The sequence below is a fragment of the Nyctibius grandis genome, chromosome 29 (assembly GCF_013368605.1).
Source record: "Nyctibius grandis isolate bNycGra1 chromosome 29, bNycGra1.pri, whole genome shotgun sequence".
In the NCBI taxonomy this organism is placed as follows: Eukaryota; Metazoa; Chordata; class Aves; order Nyctibiiformes; family Nyctibiidae; genus Nyctibius; species Nyctibius grandis.
In genome coordinates this window covers 1,542,238-1,560,475 of record NC_090686.1, presented here as the reverse complement: position 1 = coordinate 1,560,475, position 18,238 = coordinate 1,542,238, and the positions used below count along the sequence as shown (strand labels likewise).

At 52.7% G+C, this 18,238-nt stretch overlaps 1 protein-coding gene across 2 annotated transcripts in view; it reads left to right on the top strand.

Moving 5' to 3' along the window:
- The window catches only part of RNF123 (ring finger protein 123), a 52,400-nt gene that overhangs the window by 23,146 nt on the left and 11,016 nt on the right, over positions 1-18,238 (top strand). For both annotated transcript variants that reach the window (XM_068420014.1, XM_068420015.1), the window contains exons 27-35: positions 2,681-2,858; positions 3,907-3,981; positions 4,421-4,508; positions 4,827-4,914; positions 5,045-5,129; positions 12,477-12,616; positions 12,792-12,980; positions 14,615-14,690; positions 15,578-15,662. In XM_068420014.1, coding sequence (XP_068276115.1) covers positions 2,681-2,858; positions 3,907-3,981; positions 4,421-4,508; positions 4,827-4,914; positions 5,045-5,129; positions 12,477-12,616; positions 12,792-12,980; positions 14,615-14,690; positions 15,578-15,662 — 1,004 coding nt within the window. The remainder of the gene's footprint in view (positions 1-2,680; positions 2,859-3,906; positions 3,982-4,420; positions 4,509-4,826; positions 4,915-5,044; positions 5,130-12,476; positions 12,617-12,791; positions 12,981-14,614; positions 14,691-15,577; positions 15,663-18,238) is intronic.

The following is an 18,238-nucleotide window of genomic DNA, read 5'->3' as shown; positions in this document are numbered from 1 at the left end:
ATTCTGTGTTTCGTGTCGCAGTGACTGTTTGCACAGGTTGTCCCTTTTCCCCTGTATTCACCATTTTCCAGGATAAAGACTCTGGTCTGTGTTCTCATGAGCAGCTTTGCTGTTACCCTCAGCTGATCTCTTCCTGTCTTGCCTTGCACATTGCCTTGCCCCATCTCCATTTGTAGCTTTTTTGTGCTGGGGAAGAAGATGTGTTTCCCTGAAAATGCAGTGGCAGCAGGGTCTCTGCCTGTGTCCCGGGCTGTCAACAGGGAGGGCAGGAGCGGTAGCTCCTACGAACATGTCTGGCAGAGCCGCAGTGGCTCATCCTGACTCATGTGCTCTCTGCTCGTCCCCTCCTTCACTCCCAGAGCAGGACTGCAAGGCACAGTGCCGCGCTGCAGAAGCTCTCCAGCTGCATTAGCATAGCCCGTGCTTGCCAGAAAATAAACCTTTCTTCCCGGACTGCTCTCGAAAGGCGGAGGGGCATTACCAGTGTGCATTGCAGGGATCGCTGCGATGGCCCACGCAGAAACACTGCTCGTGTCTCTGGATGATCTATTGTCATATTAAACGCAGGTACTCCCATCAGGAGTGCGGTGTCACCTTTCTGGATGAATCAGCAGCATCTGGGAGTGAAGGTTACAGCCTTCCTCGCTTGTGCTCCCGCCTTGGTCTGCTTGACTGGCAGGGAGAGCAGGGCAGTATCTGGCTCGAGCTGTGAAATGTGCCCCAGGAGCTGAGCTCGCTCGCTCTGGAGAGGAGTGTGGCTGCATGGAGGAGCTTGTCCATGGGCTCCATGTCACAGCCGTCGCGGGTGCCTGCAGTTTCCCAGGGTCCCGTATCCCTGGGACTTGTGTGCGATGGGGGGACACATCTGTATGAGTGTTGCAGGCACTGCTGATGCTGATGGAGAGAAACAGACTGGTTCTGTCTAGAGGTGAAGTCCTGCTCTGTGCTGAGGTGTCAGAGCACAGGAGAGGCTGCTCCTTCCTCAGGGGGTTAGTCACTAGTTTATTCTGAGCTGAGGGATTCAAGGTTAGATGAAAGGGAGCACTACAGCTTGAACACGCTCTTCGTTTTTAAAGTAGATAATCCTGCCTTCAAAACATCCCTGCAGGAAGACCTTTCCAGCTTATTTTATTACAATGCTGTAATTTATCCATCACACAGTGGGTAATCACATCTTTGTATCCTCTTGGTGTAGGCTTTCTTCTAGCTTGGCAATTTTGAGGTGACGTTTTGAGGTTATCAAGTGTTAATAAAAGCAAATGCAGCTTTCTATACCTTAATGTTGGCTGCACAATTGCTTTTTATCCCAAAAGCAACAGTTGAGCTGAGATGTGTGTCGGTGTCGAGATAAAGACGTCTTTTAGTCCATTTAGTCGATTTACACTTGTTCAGTCTAATTTACAGAACAAACCCATGTAAATCTCCCAAAGATGCTACATACTTTAGAAAAGCCACTAAGCAAATGAAATCACTTATCTGCCCCTCTGATTTTAATTTTTTTTAATTAGAAGTGTAACCCTCCCACATCTATTTTTATGCAAATTGCTATTGCTTATGATATTTCTTGGCATTGCAGGATATGAAATAATACATCCTCTTTTTATGGCTTTGTTGATGCTGATTTTGATTGCTTAAAGTTATGCAGATGCCCTTAAATTTCCTGTTTTTAATTTTGGACCCCCTGAGTTTTGCTTAGAAAAGCAAGAAGCCGATGTTCCTCAGGACAGTAGATCTAGTTGAATGGCTGGCACAGAATCCGAAAGGCTGTGGCTGCCTGTTGCAAAGATCTGAGTTGGTCTGAGCTTTCTGCGTGTTCCCATTTAATTCCTACAAAGGACCAGCTTGCATTCTAGAAGATTTGTGCTGGCTTTGCTAGTGCCTGCCTTCCTTCAGCCAGTGTACTTGGAATAAAAACTGCACGCTTTTTTTAGCGATCAGGCCTATGTGGTCAGGTATGCCCTACCAAGGAGTAGTTCTTGGAGGGTTTCAAGGCTCAGTGAGACAAAGCCACAGCCGATCTGATGTCACATTGGTTATGGTTGTACTCTGAGCTTGAGGTTGATGTAGAGATCTCTGATTGTTCCTTCCACTTGACACTTCTGTGGCTCTATGAAAAGTCTGAAGGACACAGATCTGGTTAATGAACTGAGAGCAGTCGTCTGAGGAACATCTCAGACATGGAGATGTTTCTGAGGTCTAAGGATGAGAGAGTTGGGGCTGTTCAGCCTGGAGAAGAGAAGGCTTCAGGGAGACCTTCTAGCACCTTCCAATGCCTGAAGGGGCTACAGGAAAGCGGGAGAGGGACTTTTTACAAGGGCATGGAGTGATAGGATGAGGGGGAACAGTTTTAAACGGAAAGAGGGGAGACTTAGATTAGATATCAGGAAGAAATTCTCTACTGTGAAGGTGGTGAGACACTGGCCCAGGTTGCCCAGAGCAGTTGTGGCTGCCCCCTCCCTGGCAGTGTTCAAGGCCAGGTTGGATGGGGCTTTGAGCAGCCTGGTCTAGTGGAAGGTGTCCCTGCCCATGGCAGGGGGTTGGAACTAGATGATCTTTAAGGTCCCTTCCAACCCAAACCACTCTGTAATTCTATGATTGTAATTGTGGTGCTGACTGTTGTGTTTCTCCAAAGAGAAGCTGGACAAAACTGAATGGGGATTGTTGTGTTCTCTCTGGCCAGGAGAAGATGCAGGATATATATTGGCTGCTGCGAGTGTGCATCCGCACCATCGAGCATGGTGACAGGACGGGCTCACTTTTTGCTTTCATGCCAGAGTTCTACCTCAGCGTGACTATGAACAGCTACAGCGCACTCAAGAACTACTTCAGCCCTGTAAACAGCATGGAGGAACTTCCAGGTAAGGGGATGGGGAGACCTTGCTGATTCTGGCCTGATAAAGTCTAAATAATGCCATATCCTGATGGTGAGGTAGTGGTAGTTGGGCATCATCCCTTCTGTGTCCTTTCCTGGTTGTGATGTGCTGCACCGGTATATTGTCTGTGCGCTGTGGGGCAGGCGGTGAGTGCTGTTCCTCGAGTAGGTACGCACTGGTGAGCTGTGGCCATTGCTGTGCTCAGGCAGGGAGCCCGTGCCTTGCCCGAAGCTGTCGCAGTGCTGGCTGTAGTGAAAATCACCGGCAGCTATGGAATTTGTTTCCAAGGAGGCACCAGGAATGGGCTGGGATGCTGGAAGATGTGATTGTCTCAGCAATGCATGCCGCTGCCTGCTGGTCTCTGGGTGGGAGGAGATGTGCCATGAGTGCAGGAATTGGGATGGCTTTCAAATCCCCCTGGGATTTGGATACGTTCCTATGGAGATGACCACCCACTTGATGCCAAGAGTCTGTGTTTAGGTGGATTCCCTCTGTGCACGTTCTGTGCTTTTCCTGACTAAGTGATCCCAGCAAGCTCTTAGCAAATTGTTCTGTGCTTTCCAGAGCCTGTGAAGGTAAGAAGAGCTTCTGTTCCCACCAATAAGACATAGCTAAAGTGTTAACATCCATTAAGTGGGAGCTGTGCCTGCTGTTCAGGGAGCAGCAGAATTAAGTGGTTACAGATGTCTTCAGGGCCCGCAGGCTGAACATGGCTTTTCTGCATAGATCTAGGGTGTTAGTTGTGTTGCTCAGCCTCTTCTGCACTAGGCATCTCTCCCTTGTCGTCTGACTCAGTTGCGTGGTTTTATCTTTCTCCAAGTAACTGTTTTAGACTCTGCAGTCTGAGGCGAGTGGCTCTGTTGGAGATGAACATGCTTTCCCAGCTGTCTGTGTTGACAACTAGACAAAACTGCTAAGTTAGCTGTAGCAGGAATGAATCCCGTGGCCTGTGTGGTGCCCACAGGAATGCTGGGACCAGAGGGCTGCCCATCGGGCCGTTGGCATGACCCCTGCTCCCTCCTTCTCTCTGCAGGCTACGAAGAGACCCTGATGCGCCTCGCTGCCATCCTGGCCAAGCACTTTGCTGACTCGAGGATCGTGGGCACGGGTAAAGCTGCTCTCCTCTGCTTTGGGGTGATGTATTGCACGTCTGGCCGGTCCCACTGCCAGTGGCTCACCAGACTTCTGTTGGGATCCATTTGCTGAATCCGTTGAGTGCTTTATGCCTCCACGTACAAAGAGAAGCTGGGTACTGCCCTTGTCCGGTGTGTCCTGCTAATTCCAGGGTTAGATACGTGATTCCAGGGTTAGATACATGACCTGGAATACCCTTTTACCCATTAGCAGGACTAATGCTCCAGCTACTTGCATGTCAAATCTGGGGTTACTTCGTAGCTGCCTGAGCGTAGGCACGCTCTCCACATCAGCTGGGACAGCAAACCCCTGTAAGTGAGGGCCAGTCCCTCCCAGCCTTCGGTGTTCAGGTGCTCCCTGGCGTGCTGCGTGTCCTTGGGTGCCTGGCCTAGCCCCTTCTCATTCCTCCACAGACATCCGGGACTCCCTGATGCAGGCGTTAGCCAGCTACGTCTGCTACCCCCACTCGCTGCGTGCTGTAGAGAGGATCCCAGAAGAGCAGTAAGTGCTGTGCTGCCTGCTCCCAGGTAGCTGGGGTGGTGGCAAGGCTGGGTGGGGGAGCAGGTGGGCCAGGGGCCCAGGAGCTGCAGCAGGGTGCTGGAGTTGGTTTGGGGAGCCTCCCTTCACCCTTATCACAGCATCACAGAATGTCTGGGGTTGGAAGGGACCTCTGGAGATCATCTAATCCAACCCCCCTGCTAAAGCAGGTTCATATACCAGTGGCTTTGCTCTGTCCCAGCTCTGTGGGTCCTACCATGGGTGCTATTTAATCCTCTGTCCCCAAACCCTTTGTGGCTAACCTATGTCCCTGTCTGGCAGGCGGATCTCCATGATGAAGAACCTCCTGGCTCCCTACGAGCAGCGACCCTGGGCACAGACCAACTGGATCCTCGTCAGGCTGTGGCGGGTGAGTGTCTCGCATCCCTGCCCCTCTCACCGTCTGGGGCTGGGTGGACACTGAGCATTTTACTTTGCAGTAGCAGCAAAACCCAAATGGTTTCCAGCCTCTTAAGATCTTTTCTTATCTCTTTTACCAGGGCTGTGGCTTTGGGTACAGATACACCCGGCTCCCACACCTGCTGAAGACCAAGCCTGAGGATGCCAGCCTCCCCAGCCTGCAGAGTGAGTGGGGCAGAGGACTGGCACTTGGGATTGTGATGGGTGGTGAGGGAGGACTGGCCTCTTCCCTAGCAGCCTTCTCTACTATGGGCCAGGCCAGCTGCTGAGGTGGCTGCTGAAGTAGGGGGATCCTGGCCAAGTATACAGGCCTGACCTTTGCAGCCAGCATTTCCTTTCCTGGACATCCTCAGTTTCTCTGCACTGGCTGGTGACTCTTTTGTGTGCTGGGTGGTGGGTTAGATCCATCATGATCCATCTCCCTTCAAGGGAGAGGTGAGAGGTCCTCACTAGAGCTTCTCCTCAAAATGTAAGCCGAGGAGAAGGCTTTCTGATGTCCACAGCGAGCAGCTGCTGTGGGGAAGAGTTGGCAAGTGTGCCAAGCAGTAGGTACCCTGTGAGAGGGAGTGGGTGTCTGAGGAGGCAGGGCACTGGACAAGTTTGCAAGCAGGGAGTCTTGAGCTGAAGAACACATCCCCAGCTTCACCCTTGCGGGATCTGGGCCTGTCTGGTTACATTCCTGACCCCACTCTGCTGTGGAAAAAGCTTTGTGCCAGACCTTGCTCCTGGAGAGCTGCCTGGGCTTGGGGAACACAGGATGCTGCAGCCTGACATGGGCAGGCAGCACGTGGAGGTGCGTGCTGATCCCCATCCCGTGGGGAGAGCTGCCTGTCTCTGTTTTAACGACACTCTTGTTCTCTTTCTCTCTCCTGCCCATGGGTGCCCAGGAGATCTCTCTGTTGCTAGTTTCCAGAGTAAGTTTGTCGTGTGACCCTCTCTTGTCTGGTGAAGTAGCTTTAGAGAGCTCCCTCCTTCCCCTCTGCTGTCTAGAGAGACCCTTCTTTGCGGGGCGGAGGGCTTCACACCGATCGCTTTTCTCAGTTACGTCCCTGGCAGTGCTGGGGGGACTAGTGCCCACGTGGCAGCCTCTGAGGCTACATCACGGACCCGCTCTTGCACCTGTTTTATCAGTGTTACCTGTGGGGTCATACCCCTGCCACAGCCCTCGTCCTCAGAGGACGATGGGGAAGCCCTGGTACACATGCGGGAGGGACCTCGTGACTGTCCCCTCACCCTCCTACTGCACAAGCAAGCCCCTGAGTGGCTGCCACCAGTCCCATGGGGCAGGGACCCAGCTCCCCCCATCCCGGGGAGCTCTGGGGCTGGAGCAGTTCCTCAGCTTTCAAGGCGTCTCTCCATCCATTGCCGGATGGCTCCGCACAGTCTGAGCCCGGAGTGGGCTGGGCTGGCTACTGGGGACATGCTCCTGGGATTGCTATTTTAAGGTGCAACCAAATCAATTATGAATGCTGATTTAATTGAAGAGGGACACGGGACTCAGAGGTGTCCTTGAGATGCTGCCCGGGGAAGGAGAAGGAGACGACCCCCCCGCCTTCCCACCGATCAGTCTTCACCTTGTTGCAATTCGAGCGTTGGCAGGGACAACGGGACGAACTGCTGAGCTGAAAGAAATCCCTGTTTGTCTGGGTCTGCTTCTGCAGGCCAGTCTGAAGGGAGCTTGGGCAAATGCCTCTCCTCTGGTGCTCCAGCCTTGTCCTGCTTTGGGGATGCTTCCTTGGAGGACTCTGCACCGGTGGCAAAGGCGTGCTGGCACTGCCTCGCAACGTCCATGAAACACGCAGAGCACAGACACCTGCTCTCCTACGCTGTCTTTTGCCCGTGCTCACCGATGGCGAGCAAAGAGATGGCTGCCAGGGTGAGCCCAGGGAGCGGGGGAGGCTTGGGAAGGCTGTGTGTGTTCCTGGCTGCTCCCCGAGCTGTTCGTTAGCCCCGCTGGCACCAAACAGCTCTCATGCAGGCAGGGCTCTGCCTCCAGTTTGGCTTCCGAGAGCAGCCGGGCGCTCTGTTCAGAGAAGGGGGTGGTTCTGGTCGGCAGCTGCTGTAGGAACCTGGTTTGCTTTCATCGTGGCTTGTAGGCAAGGCTGGGTGCTGTCACAGCACGCACATGGCAAGCAGCAGCAGTGGCCCTGTGCCAGGCCCAGCCTGTCTCGGTTTTAGCAAGCTGCAGGGTGGCTTCAGGTTGCAGCACAGGGCTCCTCTGCCCCAGGCTTTCTGCCCACGCATCCATCCAGCGGTGGAGGGTGGGTGGATGGGACCATGAGATCATCTAGCTGAGCTGTGGTGCAATGTTGGCCAGAGAATTCACCCACATCCCCTTCCCAAGTGCAGCAAATTGCCTAAGCTAAAGAGGTCTTTCAGGATGAAATCCTGTCTTGATCTGACAACACGAAAAGCATCAGCTGGTGGCAGCTGAACTGTCCAAGCTCTTCTGATGGTGGTTCCTCATGCTCGGAAAGAAATCCATCACTTTTTCCTTATGGGAATGTACCTAACCTCATTTTCTATCTGCTGCTGCTGCTGCTCTGCCTTTCTCTGCTGGGTTAAACTCTGTGCATTACAACATTTTATTCTTCAAAAGTGCTTGTGTACCACAGCAAACTCACTTCTTGGTCCTTTTTAACGGTGAAAAGAAAGTGCAGTCTCCGTGTCTTATTCAGGAAGGGGTTTTTGTTCCTCTGTGAGCCCCTGTGTTCACCCTTCCCATGTTTTTAGCAGCCCCAGAGCTGCCAGTTTCGTGCTGGCTAGAACACCTCCCTGGTCTGCCGGTCACGGTGCCAAAGCTCACGTTAGCCTGTTCGCCAACGCTTTGCTCTGGAGGCATGCGCGAGTCCCAGGCGTGCGCCGGGGCAGCCTGATGCCTTGCACTCAACCTTATCGAGATCTCATCCCCTGAATGCAGCTTGCTTTCCTCTGCCTCACCCTGCAACATTCCCTTTGGTCCTTTCTAAATACATCTTTGAAGGGGCGCAGTTTAGCAGTGACATCGGTCGCTGCGTCCCCAGCTTAACCTTTTCCAGTGCTGTCCCATCAGTCTGCCGGCCACAGTGCGGCATCTGTTCAGCATTTATAGCTGGATCCTTTCAAAAACTCAGGTTAGCCTTGGGTGGAACTGCTTTGCTTCTGAATCTGGTCCATTTTGGGCTTTCCTCCTCTGTGCTCCCAGCTCTACTGTAAATGCTGCGGCATCCAGAGCCCCCTTTGGGCTGCTGACCAAGAAGTCTCACGAATAGCCCTGTTATAAATCTTCCTGGCTCGTTAGCAAACTATAAAGTACATAATTATCTTCCTGTGATGAAAGTACATGACCCTGCTTCTTTACAATTATCTAGTAGGAGCACTTATTGAAGGCTTCCACTTTGTCTGCTTTATTAATTTTTAACTCTGTCTTTTAATGGGCCTCTGCTGCTCTTGGACTTTCTCCCATTACTACTTCTAATAATTCTGCTAGAATTTTTTCCTGTAGTTGAAGAAACTTTGCACGTAGCATGGTTAGTCGTGGATGTTTCTTTTATGTCTTCTCCTTCTGTTAGCCCTTTTCTCCTTGTTTTCATCAACCACTGGCTATGTTGGATTATGTTCACTTCACCTTTTACATTTTAACATCCTAGTCTCCATGAACCTTTTAACCCAAGTGCTTGCTGTAGCACTGGGACTTTCTAGCTGCCCAGTAATATTCTTAAAGAACTCTGTGTTTTTATTCACTATTTCCCCCCACCTAGATTTTTTTTTTCCTCTGACTATTTTGCTTATATTTTTGTGGGGAAGCTTCTGTTGTGGAAACATCGGATATATCTATAACCACTTGGGGCCACACTCTGTTGCCCACATTAAATGTACTGAGGTCATAATTTCTGGCCTTGGAAACCACCGATTTCTGTTCCAATGACTGATCTTTATCTGTCAACGAAGCCTAAGCCAAGATTGAGTGGCTTTTGTATTAAGGAGTTACAAGTTTTAGAAACACTAGTGACATACTATTGCCAAGATGAAGGAAGTAACCACGTCACTGAGTATCGACAGAGTCCCTATGCAGTGACATCCCTGTCTGCAATGGCACACGTGAGGGCTGTGTCATTAGCCAGGAGGGCAGTGGTAGCTGGGACATGAGGGAGATGGATGGAAATGCCTCAGCAAAGGTGAACCTCTTGCCAATGAAGACGGAACAACAGCACCAGGGCTGGGTTTCTTGATACCACTAGTGACTGTCCCGTGGAGAACCTGATCTGGGAACTCATGCAAGGGACAAAGCTGCTCTTGATGTCCCCCAGGGCTGGTTCCTTATGTTGCTTTCCAAGAGCAGCAGTGATCCCAGCGTCTTTAGATTCAGAATCCTCTTGGGAGCAACAAAAGCCAAGGAAGGCCACTGTTTCCTGGTGTTACCTTAAAACCTTAAAAACCCCTACATAACTATGGAGGAGTTTGACAAGAGACACCACTGTTTAATGCTTTTATAGACTGGCACAGTCTTTGCCAGCAGCAGGGAAAGCATTCAAGAATCTAGAATTGGAGGTTTGGAGCAAATTCACACCACTTATTGGAAAAAGACCATGAGGAAATAGTCATTGGCTAAAAATCAGGATAAAGCAAGTTATTACAAGCATGAGAGCATCCTTCAAAAAGCCAAAGCTTCCTTCAAATGAGGTAGGCTTTGGCGGGGCGATTCATGTTGACATCTGTCCTGTCTTGAAACGTTGGTAAAAGAGGCTTTAGCGACAGACCAACAGGACAACCCGCAGAGTGCAGGCGCGAGGAGTGGTAATCCTTGCCTAGAACTGCTTCGGTACTTGAAGGGAGCTAATACGTCAGAAGTTTTCATAAAAAGCACTTTTTACATGTTGAGGGAAGGTTGGGGAAAAGATATCACAAAAGCTCAACCCTGTGAAAGGACCTTCTAATTCTGAATGACTGGGAGAGCAAATATAGATGGAATTCAGCATCGCCAGCTGTAGAGTGGTGAACACGAAGGGGAAATGAGAGTAAAAATCAGGGGCTTTGAGCTGAGCATAACCCTTAGAGACAAGATTGCAGGGTGGGCACCCTGGGACCTGTCTATTCACCCTCCTGAGGAAAGAACCACGGTATTTCAGGTGTGACCTCCCCAGGGCCAAGCAAATGGGTGGCACGTTTCCTTGATCTGCTGAGCACATCCTCCTGCCATCACCCACCTCTTAGTTGTATCCCTCACCTGTTCCCCTGTTCAAGCTGGCATCCTACAAAACCCCTTTATGGGATGGTGCCCCAACCTTTGTTTCCCAGACAGGACTGTTATTTGGGGACATTCTTTCTCAGATGCAGAATTTTATCCTTCTTGTTGAATATGATGAGGTTTTTTTCCCAATCCTCAAGTTTCTCAGGGTGCCTCTAGCACATCGGACAAAGCCCCTTGTTTAGCGTCATCTGCAAATTTGGTAAGGGTGTGCTGTGCCCATCGTCCGTCACTGGCCGAGAAGACAATGAGGTGGGCTCCAGAGCTGACTCCTGGGCTTCTCCACTCGTGCCTTGCAACCAGCAAGATCCTGAGGATCCTTGAACTGTTGTTCTTGCAAAAGGGTTAGCCTTGAACTGTCATCCTGTTGTAACCTTTTGGAAAATAGCAGCTTGATGCCCAGTCCAAGGAACAAATTACACAGCAGCAATTATGAGGAAAGGAAAACAGAACAAAACAAAACCACATTATGCCTTTGTGCAAACCTGCCACACTCTTGTGGTTTGGATGCTGCGTGCGCTTCTGATTCCACCTCCCCAAAGAAAATCTGGGAGAACTGGCAAGGCTCAGGGAGGGATGGTGAAGAGGACAAAGACGTGACAGTTTCTGTATGAGAAGCTGGAGCTGTTCCTGTTCAAAAGACTGTCGTAAAGGTCTGAAATCATGGCTAGCTGGAGGAAGTGACTGGAGAGAAGCATCTTGCTGTCTCTTCCACCAGAAGTAGGGGGTTGCAGAGAATAAATATTATCAAATAAAGTGAGTAGGAGCCAAGCTCAAATCCAAATTCACAACTGAGCTGTGAAATGTTGCTCCAGGACACGTTCAATGCTAAAGGCTTACACATTTTCAGGGGATGCTGGGCAAGAAATCCACTGAGGACCACTGAATATGTAAAAAGGATGTCTGGCTTGGGCAGTTCCTCAGCCACATGTGGCCAAGGGCTGGGAACGTACTTGCGGGTGGGAGGAGGACATCAAAGATGTTTGTTGTGATGAAATCCCTCCCAAAGATATGCTTTTAGGCAGGATCAAACCCAGGGCAGTGGCCTGCCTGGCGTGATTATGCACTGTGAGACATCAGCGTGCGTCCTCCGTAACAACAGAAGCTCGTTGCACTTGCTAGTGGGTATTCACAGAGTAATTTCTCCTGTTCCCATTTGAGCTGACGGTCTCCTGCCATCCCTGTCTGGCTTTGCTAATCCCAGCTAGCAATCTGCCTGTAGTTACGCCTTGCTTCTCCATCCCTAGGGCTGTGATGGAGGTCACCCTGTGTTTGTTTTGTCCATGCTGGCCTTTCAAACTGCCACCCCGAAGACCTTCTGCAGTCACGGCACGGCTTGTTCCTCTGGGCACCGCAGTGCTGGTGCTGCCAGAGTTTCCACCTGCTCTTGCTTGCTAATAGCTTCTAGTAGAGGGAAAAGTAGTTAGATTGGGATTTTCCCCTATATTTGGTAAGTCTGCTCAAGTTTCTTTCTCCAAGCCCTGATTTTTAGCCTGTGGTTTGAACTCTGGTCCTCTTGCCTCATAGTGTTGAATGCTCTTGTAATCTTCTCACTGATGGTGGGTCCTTCTGCTGGTGAGAAGCATCCGTCCCATTTGTGCCTCCTTCCTTTCCCTGCCCATCTATGGGGGCCAGGGCCCCACGCAGCCCGGACTGTGTTTTCCAGCTGCTGGGTCTGACCCCATCTGTGCTCTTGTTAGTGAGAAAGCCCAGAGGTGAGATGCCACGTACCATGGGGATGTGTCTGTGCTCGGGCTGAACCTGGCCGAGTAGCATGGGCAGCTCTGCCAAGGGCAGAGCCAGCCTCAGCTCCATGCAGAAGCCTCTCAGGAGTGTGGGATTTGCCAGGTACCTTCCCCGGACACAGGCAGACAGGCACGGCCACGTGAGGCCAGGGGTGGCCATGCTGGCTCCAGGCAGCTGCTGCCACACTGGTATCAGGAGCAGTTAGTGCTGAGCTGACCGTCGGCCTCTGCAGAGGTGAGCAGGAGGGATGCTGAGCTGCAGGGCAGTGCTCCTGTGCACGGGGACAGCAGCGAGCACGCAGGGCTCTTCCCTGGTTAATTCAGGCTGGTGTTGCAAAAAAGTGCTTGGAGCCCTGACAGGCGAGATTGCTGCTCAGAGTAGTCCTTGTACCCTGGCTCCCGGTGCCCTCCCAGCTCTGCATACTGTAGGACACAAGCCAACATTTACCAAGCCCAGGACCAGGCTCCCAGCCTGCCCGTGCCCCACACCCACGGCCGCTCCGGGGCCAGGCCACTGAAGCTGTCACTGTCTGCTTTCAGAGCCGTGTCCCTCCACCTTGCTGCAGCGGCACATGGCAGACCTGCTCCGCAGCGACCGCGACCTGGCCCCCAGCTTCCTCAACAGCGTTCTCAACCAGCTGAACTGGGCTTTCTCCGAGTTCATCGGCATGATCCAGGAGGTGAGTACACGGGGTCCGGGTGCCTATGTCCTACACACAGCGAGGTTCAAGGCACAACCCTCGGGGCTGGGTGTGCAGTGGTTCCCTCGCACGCATGGGAGCTGAGCTGGGCTGGGGGTCATGGCCCTCCTCGTGGGAAGGGGCACCTTGTTAAGCTGTCTCCATTGCTTGGCAGATCCAGCAGGCAGCAGAACGCTTGGAGAGGAACTTTGTGGACAGCCGCCAGCTGAAAGTGTGTGCCACCTGCTTTGACCTGTCGGTGAGCTTGCTCAGGGTGCTGGAAATGACCGTCACGCTGGCACCGGAGATCTTTCTCGACTGGAATCGCCCGTCGTCAGAGCTGCTGCTTCGGAGGCTTGCCCAGGTATCATCCTTTAGCAGGGTGTGAAGAAGCATCCTCTGAAGGGCCCTGGGGGTCCCTCTGCGCTGTCTCCAGATGGGCTGTGAAGTGGAGGCTCCTGCTGTAGTACTTAAAGCTGCTACAGCAAACCCAGCTGCTGCAGAACAAGTGGTGCTCCCTAAAATCTCTGCATGTCAACTGCTACCCTTCTTTGCAAGTAGTCTGGCCCCAGCTGATTTCTGCCTCTACTGGGAGGGAGGATGACAGCTACTTAAATCTTCCTTCAGAGGGGCTATGGCCAGTTTCTTCCACTCAGTAAATGCTGAATTCTCCTGTGACAAGCAGTGCCATGAAATGTGGAGAGGAGGTGTGGTACATCTGAGCAAAGAGCTGTGGAGAGTATAGCTGGCTTCTCAGGGAACATGCCCCAATGTTTGGGCAGGCGTCTTGCTCCTTTATCCCTCAGTCCCAGAATATGGTACCAAACATCTCCACTTCCCTGCCGGGGTGACTGGGACAGCCCTGTTCCAAACCACAGCACCCCTTAGGCTCCAGTAAATTAGTTTCTGTTCTAAAGCAAGAGTGACCCTGGAAAGCCCTGAGGACAGGCTGCTGTTGTACGAGCCAGCCTGGTGGGGAGCAGTCATATATACCTTACCCATATCGCAAGGGCTGGGTTGATCCAAGGATTGAGGCTTGGGGCTGTGAGCTGATGAGTCAAAGCAAGACATCGTGGGGTCTAGTACAGCCATCGTGAGGGAGGTTCCTGGGGTCCTGGGATTACTGTGGGGATCACCATGTGAGGAGGAAAGCGAGGGGCCCTTAGCAGGTGGTTTAGGCAAGCTGGGGAATAGGCAGCAGAGAGCAGGGTGCTGCAGCATCCCCCTCATGTCCAGGTGCTGCTATGAAGCCGTGCCCCACCGCTGAACATGCCCACAGAGGGGTGCAGTGTTCTCTTTGTGCCTGAGGGCAGCAGGGAGAGGGATGCTGAGCTTGCAGCGGCTGTGTCAAGACAGGAGCGGTCCCCGCTCATCCCACTGGGGGTTTGGGTGAGAGCTAATGGTGGCTAATTAAGTGTCTTTGCAGTTGATTCATTCTGAGCTGGTCATAGGCAGAAGTCTCTGCCTGTGGTGATGCTCTGTCAAGCAGAGACGCAGATTGCTCTCTGCGCTTGTCCTGTGCTTCAGGGCTGGTAGGTCCGTCCTGCTGCCAGCTCCAGGCGGGGCAGGGCCTGGCCTGCGCATCACCCCGCTGACACTGCTCTTGCCCACAGCTGCCAGCTCGCTCTTCACGGGCTGTGGCTGTCCTGGGGACTGTTGCTTCTGCTTGCCAAGAGCTTTTATCCACAGAAGTAGCTTGGCTTCTGTAGGTGTGATTCAGATTGACGTGGAAGATGCTGAGATTCAGGTGTCTTCACCTCAGACTGATGCTTCTCTGGGAGGTTTGGGTCTGGTACAACTGCTGTGGTGTGGTGCCACCTCCTTCTGTGCCAGGGCCAAGCTAGGTCTGTGCTGTGAACCTCCCCTTGTGCATCCACGAGCTCCCAGGCACCGAGCCTGAACGATAAGGACATGCTGCCCCAAAGCATGCTCTTTGTATGCTGCTCACAGGAAGGCCCACCCAGAAAATACAAACCCTCTCTCCTTTTCCCTCCACAGCTCTTGAACCAGGTGCTGAACCGTGTGACAGCTGAGAGGAACTTGTTTGACAGAGTGGTCAACCTCCGTCTGCCGGGTGAGTCCATACACTAACTCTGTGTCCCTCTCCGTTGAAAACACACTGGATGCATGCCCTTGGGAAGGGAGGGATGGCTTATACTGAAGGTCAGCGCAGAGGTGTGTGGGATCAGACCTCAGGCTGCCACGTCCCTGGCTGGGAAGCCAGACTGCCACAGAAGTGCTGTCTTCAGAAGACATGTAAATCCTCCAGACAGACGTGAGCATTGAGTGCTCTTCCTAGGCCCTTAGCCTCTGTCTGCCAGCAGCTCTGGTTCCCTCCAGGATATCGGTCCTCACGAGGCAGCTGATGCGTGGGTCTGGCTGTCTGTGGTGGAGTGGAAGCTGTGCTGTGCTTGGGCAGGGAGGTGTCTTGCTAGACACTGATCTGACACAGGTTGGGTGGAAGCTGTTTGAAAGGCTCAAAGCCCTGGACAGATGGCAGTTCAGGTAGCCAGCTTGGTTGCTGTGCTCTGCATGGAGTAAAGAGTGCACTGAATTGCTGGGGGAAGCCGTTCTCAGCAACATCAGCCCTCTCCCTCGTGGAGGTGACTGTGGGGCAGCTGAGTTGGGCCTGTTAGCAGAGACTGGCTCCAAGTGCTGTGTTATGGGCATCCTATATTCCCCGTACAGCAGCTGGATTCTCCTACCTGCTTAGGAGGGGACAGACCACCTCCTCTTGAGGTTTGGAAGAGGCAGGGGTGCTCCATCCTGAGGGCAGTGCCTGAGTCTGGGGTTCGCATTAGGGGAGAACACTCCTCTGTGCTTAATGAAACCCCCCGGAGAGCCAAGTCGTGGTGCTGACCTCCTGGCCTGCTCTGCCACCGAGTCTGGAAGTAGCAGTGCAGCCCAGCTCTGCCTGTCGTGCCATGGCAGTGGCTCTATCTTTCTCTTTTGCTTCTGTAGGGCTGGAGAGCGTGGACCATTACCCAATCCTTGTGGCCGTGACGGGGATACTGGTCCGGCTGCTTGTGGACACTGATGTTCAGGGGTGAGTGGCTTTTGACTTCCAAAGCGTGCAGTCACTGCGTGTGGCATGGCTTTGGGTGCTGCGGTAGTCAGTGCCATGGGAGTGTTGCAGGAGCGATGTGGGCGCGTGGGGACCGAAGGGAGGCGAGGCAGATGTGCGTGGAGTGGGCAGAAGCCAAAGAGCCACATGTCCCCACAGCAGCAGCATCCCAGTGCTACTGCTGGGTGCAAAACCCCTTCCTGTGGTGCAGGAAAACCCTCGTGAGGGGTAGCCGTGAGGTGATGTGCACCTTCCCCTTCGGGATGGGGTCTGGCGCTCTGCGTGACAGGACAGCGCTGTCGGAGGCTGTGAGTGCCGCATGTGAAAGAGCTGTGCTGATGTGGGGATGCAGGCAAAGTGCTGCAGCACACAGCAATGGGTGGAAGGGAGTTCATTAATGCTCCTTCACTCTGGATCCATCTCAGGAAGGCATCAAAATGGGTGCAGAGCTCTCTGGCTGCCCGGACCTGTGGCACAAGGGTGAGACAATCCTGTCCACACAGTTAGGTGATGCTGATTTTCAGATGAAGCAGATCTTGTCTTTATGGTAACCAGCTGTTCAGAGAGACAGCACTGGGGGAACGATGTGGCTGGACAAAGCCACAGCTGACGTGGTGGTTTATGTGTGTCTCTGCCTACTTGTACCAAGGCCTGTGAATAGGCTTGTTCTGACCCCCTCTGCAGCCCTGCCTTTGCTCTCTCCCAGTGTCACTCGTAGGTGTCCTGCCTGGCCGCCGTGCCCTGTAGGGTGCTGTAGGAGATGGGGCTCTTCCATCTGCGCTGCACATCCTGCTTGTTTTCATGTCTGGAGAGCATGAGAGTCTCTGGCTTTGCAGAGAGCAGAGCCCCATCTGGCCGAGCAGCTCAGCCCTGCAGCCAGTCTTTCAGCTTCTTCTCTCAAGGACTCCAAGATGTACACAAATATATCTAATTATATCCTGCCTCCCGTGGCTGCTGCACCAGTCTCACAGCCCCAAGTGTGACAGTGCCAAGAGCTTAGCACAAGGTCATTGATCAGTGGCCTTTCTGAGCTGTGAACAGCGGTGGATTTTGCACACACCTCCCCCCCCCTCCCCAGAATCCTGCTCCGTGGAAAGGGCAAACATCATGAATTTGATGCTACAACCAGACACTTCTTCCTGGAGGGAAGGGGGGAGGTGATAAAGCAGTTCCCTGCGTGCCAGGCAGGATGAGAAGTCCTTCCCTGGCTCCCTGTCCCTTGAACATCTGTCCCAGGCCAGGTTACTTGCAGAGTCAAAGAGGGGAAGGGATAAAGCTCTTTCCCTGGCCCTCAGTTTAGCAAACTCTGAGGAGCACTGGGAAGATGGTAGTGTGATGGCAATCACATCCTTCCTAACTGCAGGGAGTCCTGGGGAGAGAAAAAGCTTCCAGACACTGTCTCCTTTACCTGAAAAGCCAGATGTGCTTTGGGTTAGGGAAACCCGGGGCTGTACGTGGCCAAGCAGCACGGTTCCCTGTCTGCCAACAGCACCCTCTGTGCCTTGGGCAGCGGTGGGCTGTGTGATCACAAACCAGAGGTGCCCTATCCTGTGCTGTGTGGTTGGGAAGTGGCAAGTCGCTGATCTTCAGGGGCTTTGTATTCACCTCCTTGGGCACTGGAAAGCAGAAGTAAATACAAAATGGGGGAGTAATGCGAGAAAAGCATCATGTCCTTATGGTGGACCTAGCTGTGCAGGAGAAGCACGAGGTGGAACAGGAGGAAGGCCAGGGAAAAATGTCTATAAAACAAAATGCTTCTATGTGAATTTTGCAAAGCCCTGCGCTAAATCTGAGGTTTGGTACATCACTGATATATAAAAGGCAAGCAAACATTGCAGGGGAGCCGTTGAGGTCAATCAAGACAAAAGAACCAAGGCTGGTGGCTTGGAGACCCTCTACGACTACCCAAGCAGAGCGGATGGGCAGCCTGATGGTAGAGCTCAGCATGGCCGCAGGCAGAGTACCTCACGTGGAAGGGAAAACTGTTGAAAAACAGCAAACAGGGACGGGATGGAGAAAACCAGCAGGTGTGAGAGGAAACGCAGAGGCTTTTCTGCTGCCTTGGCATTCCTCAAGGGTTCGGTCCTGGTTTGATCCTGTGTGCAAGTCTCTTGGCACCATCGCTGCAGGGTGCTGAAGACTGGGAGATGCAGCTGGGGTGAGCAGAGCCCCATGGGGATCTCCTCCCCAGTCACCCAAAAACCAGGGAGATGGTGCAGGTCAACAGCAGCTGCCCTGGAGCAGGGTGATGGGAAGCGTCTGTCTCCATGCGTGTGAGTAAGAGGATGGTCTGTGGGAGGGAAAAGGAGAATTTAAACCTTCCTCGGGTCTGTACACTCCCATGGGAAATGATTGTCATGAGTCGTGTTGCTGCAAGGAGTAACTGAAGAGATTTAAAGGATCCTGTACATAACCAGGGTCTCCAGAGCAGACCCTTTTATATGAACTCAAGGGGAGACAGCTTTCCTTTTTCCTTTCCTTTTTCCTTTCCTTTTTCCTTTCCTTTTTCCTTTCCTTTTTCCTTTCCTTTTTCCCTTCCTGCAGCAAGCAGGATAGCA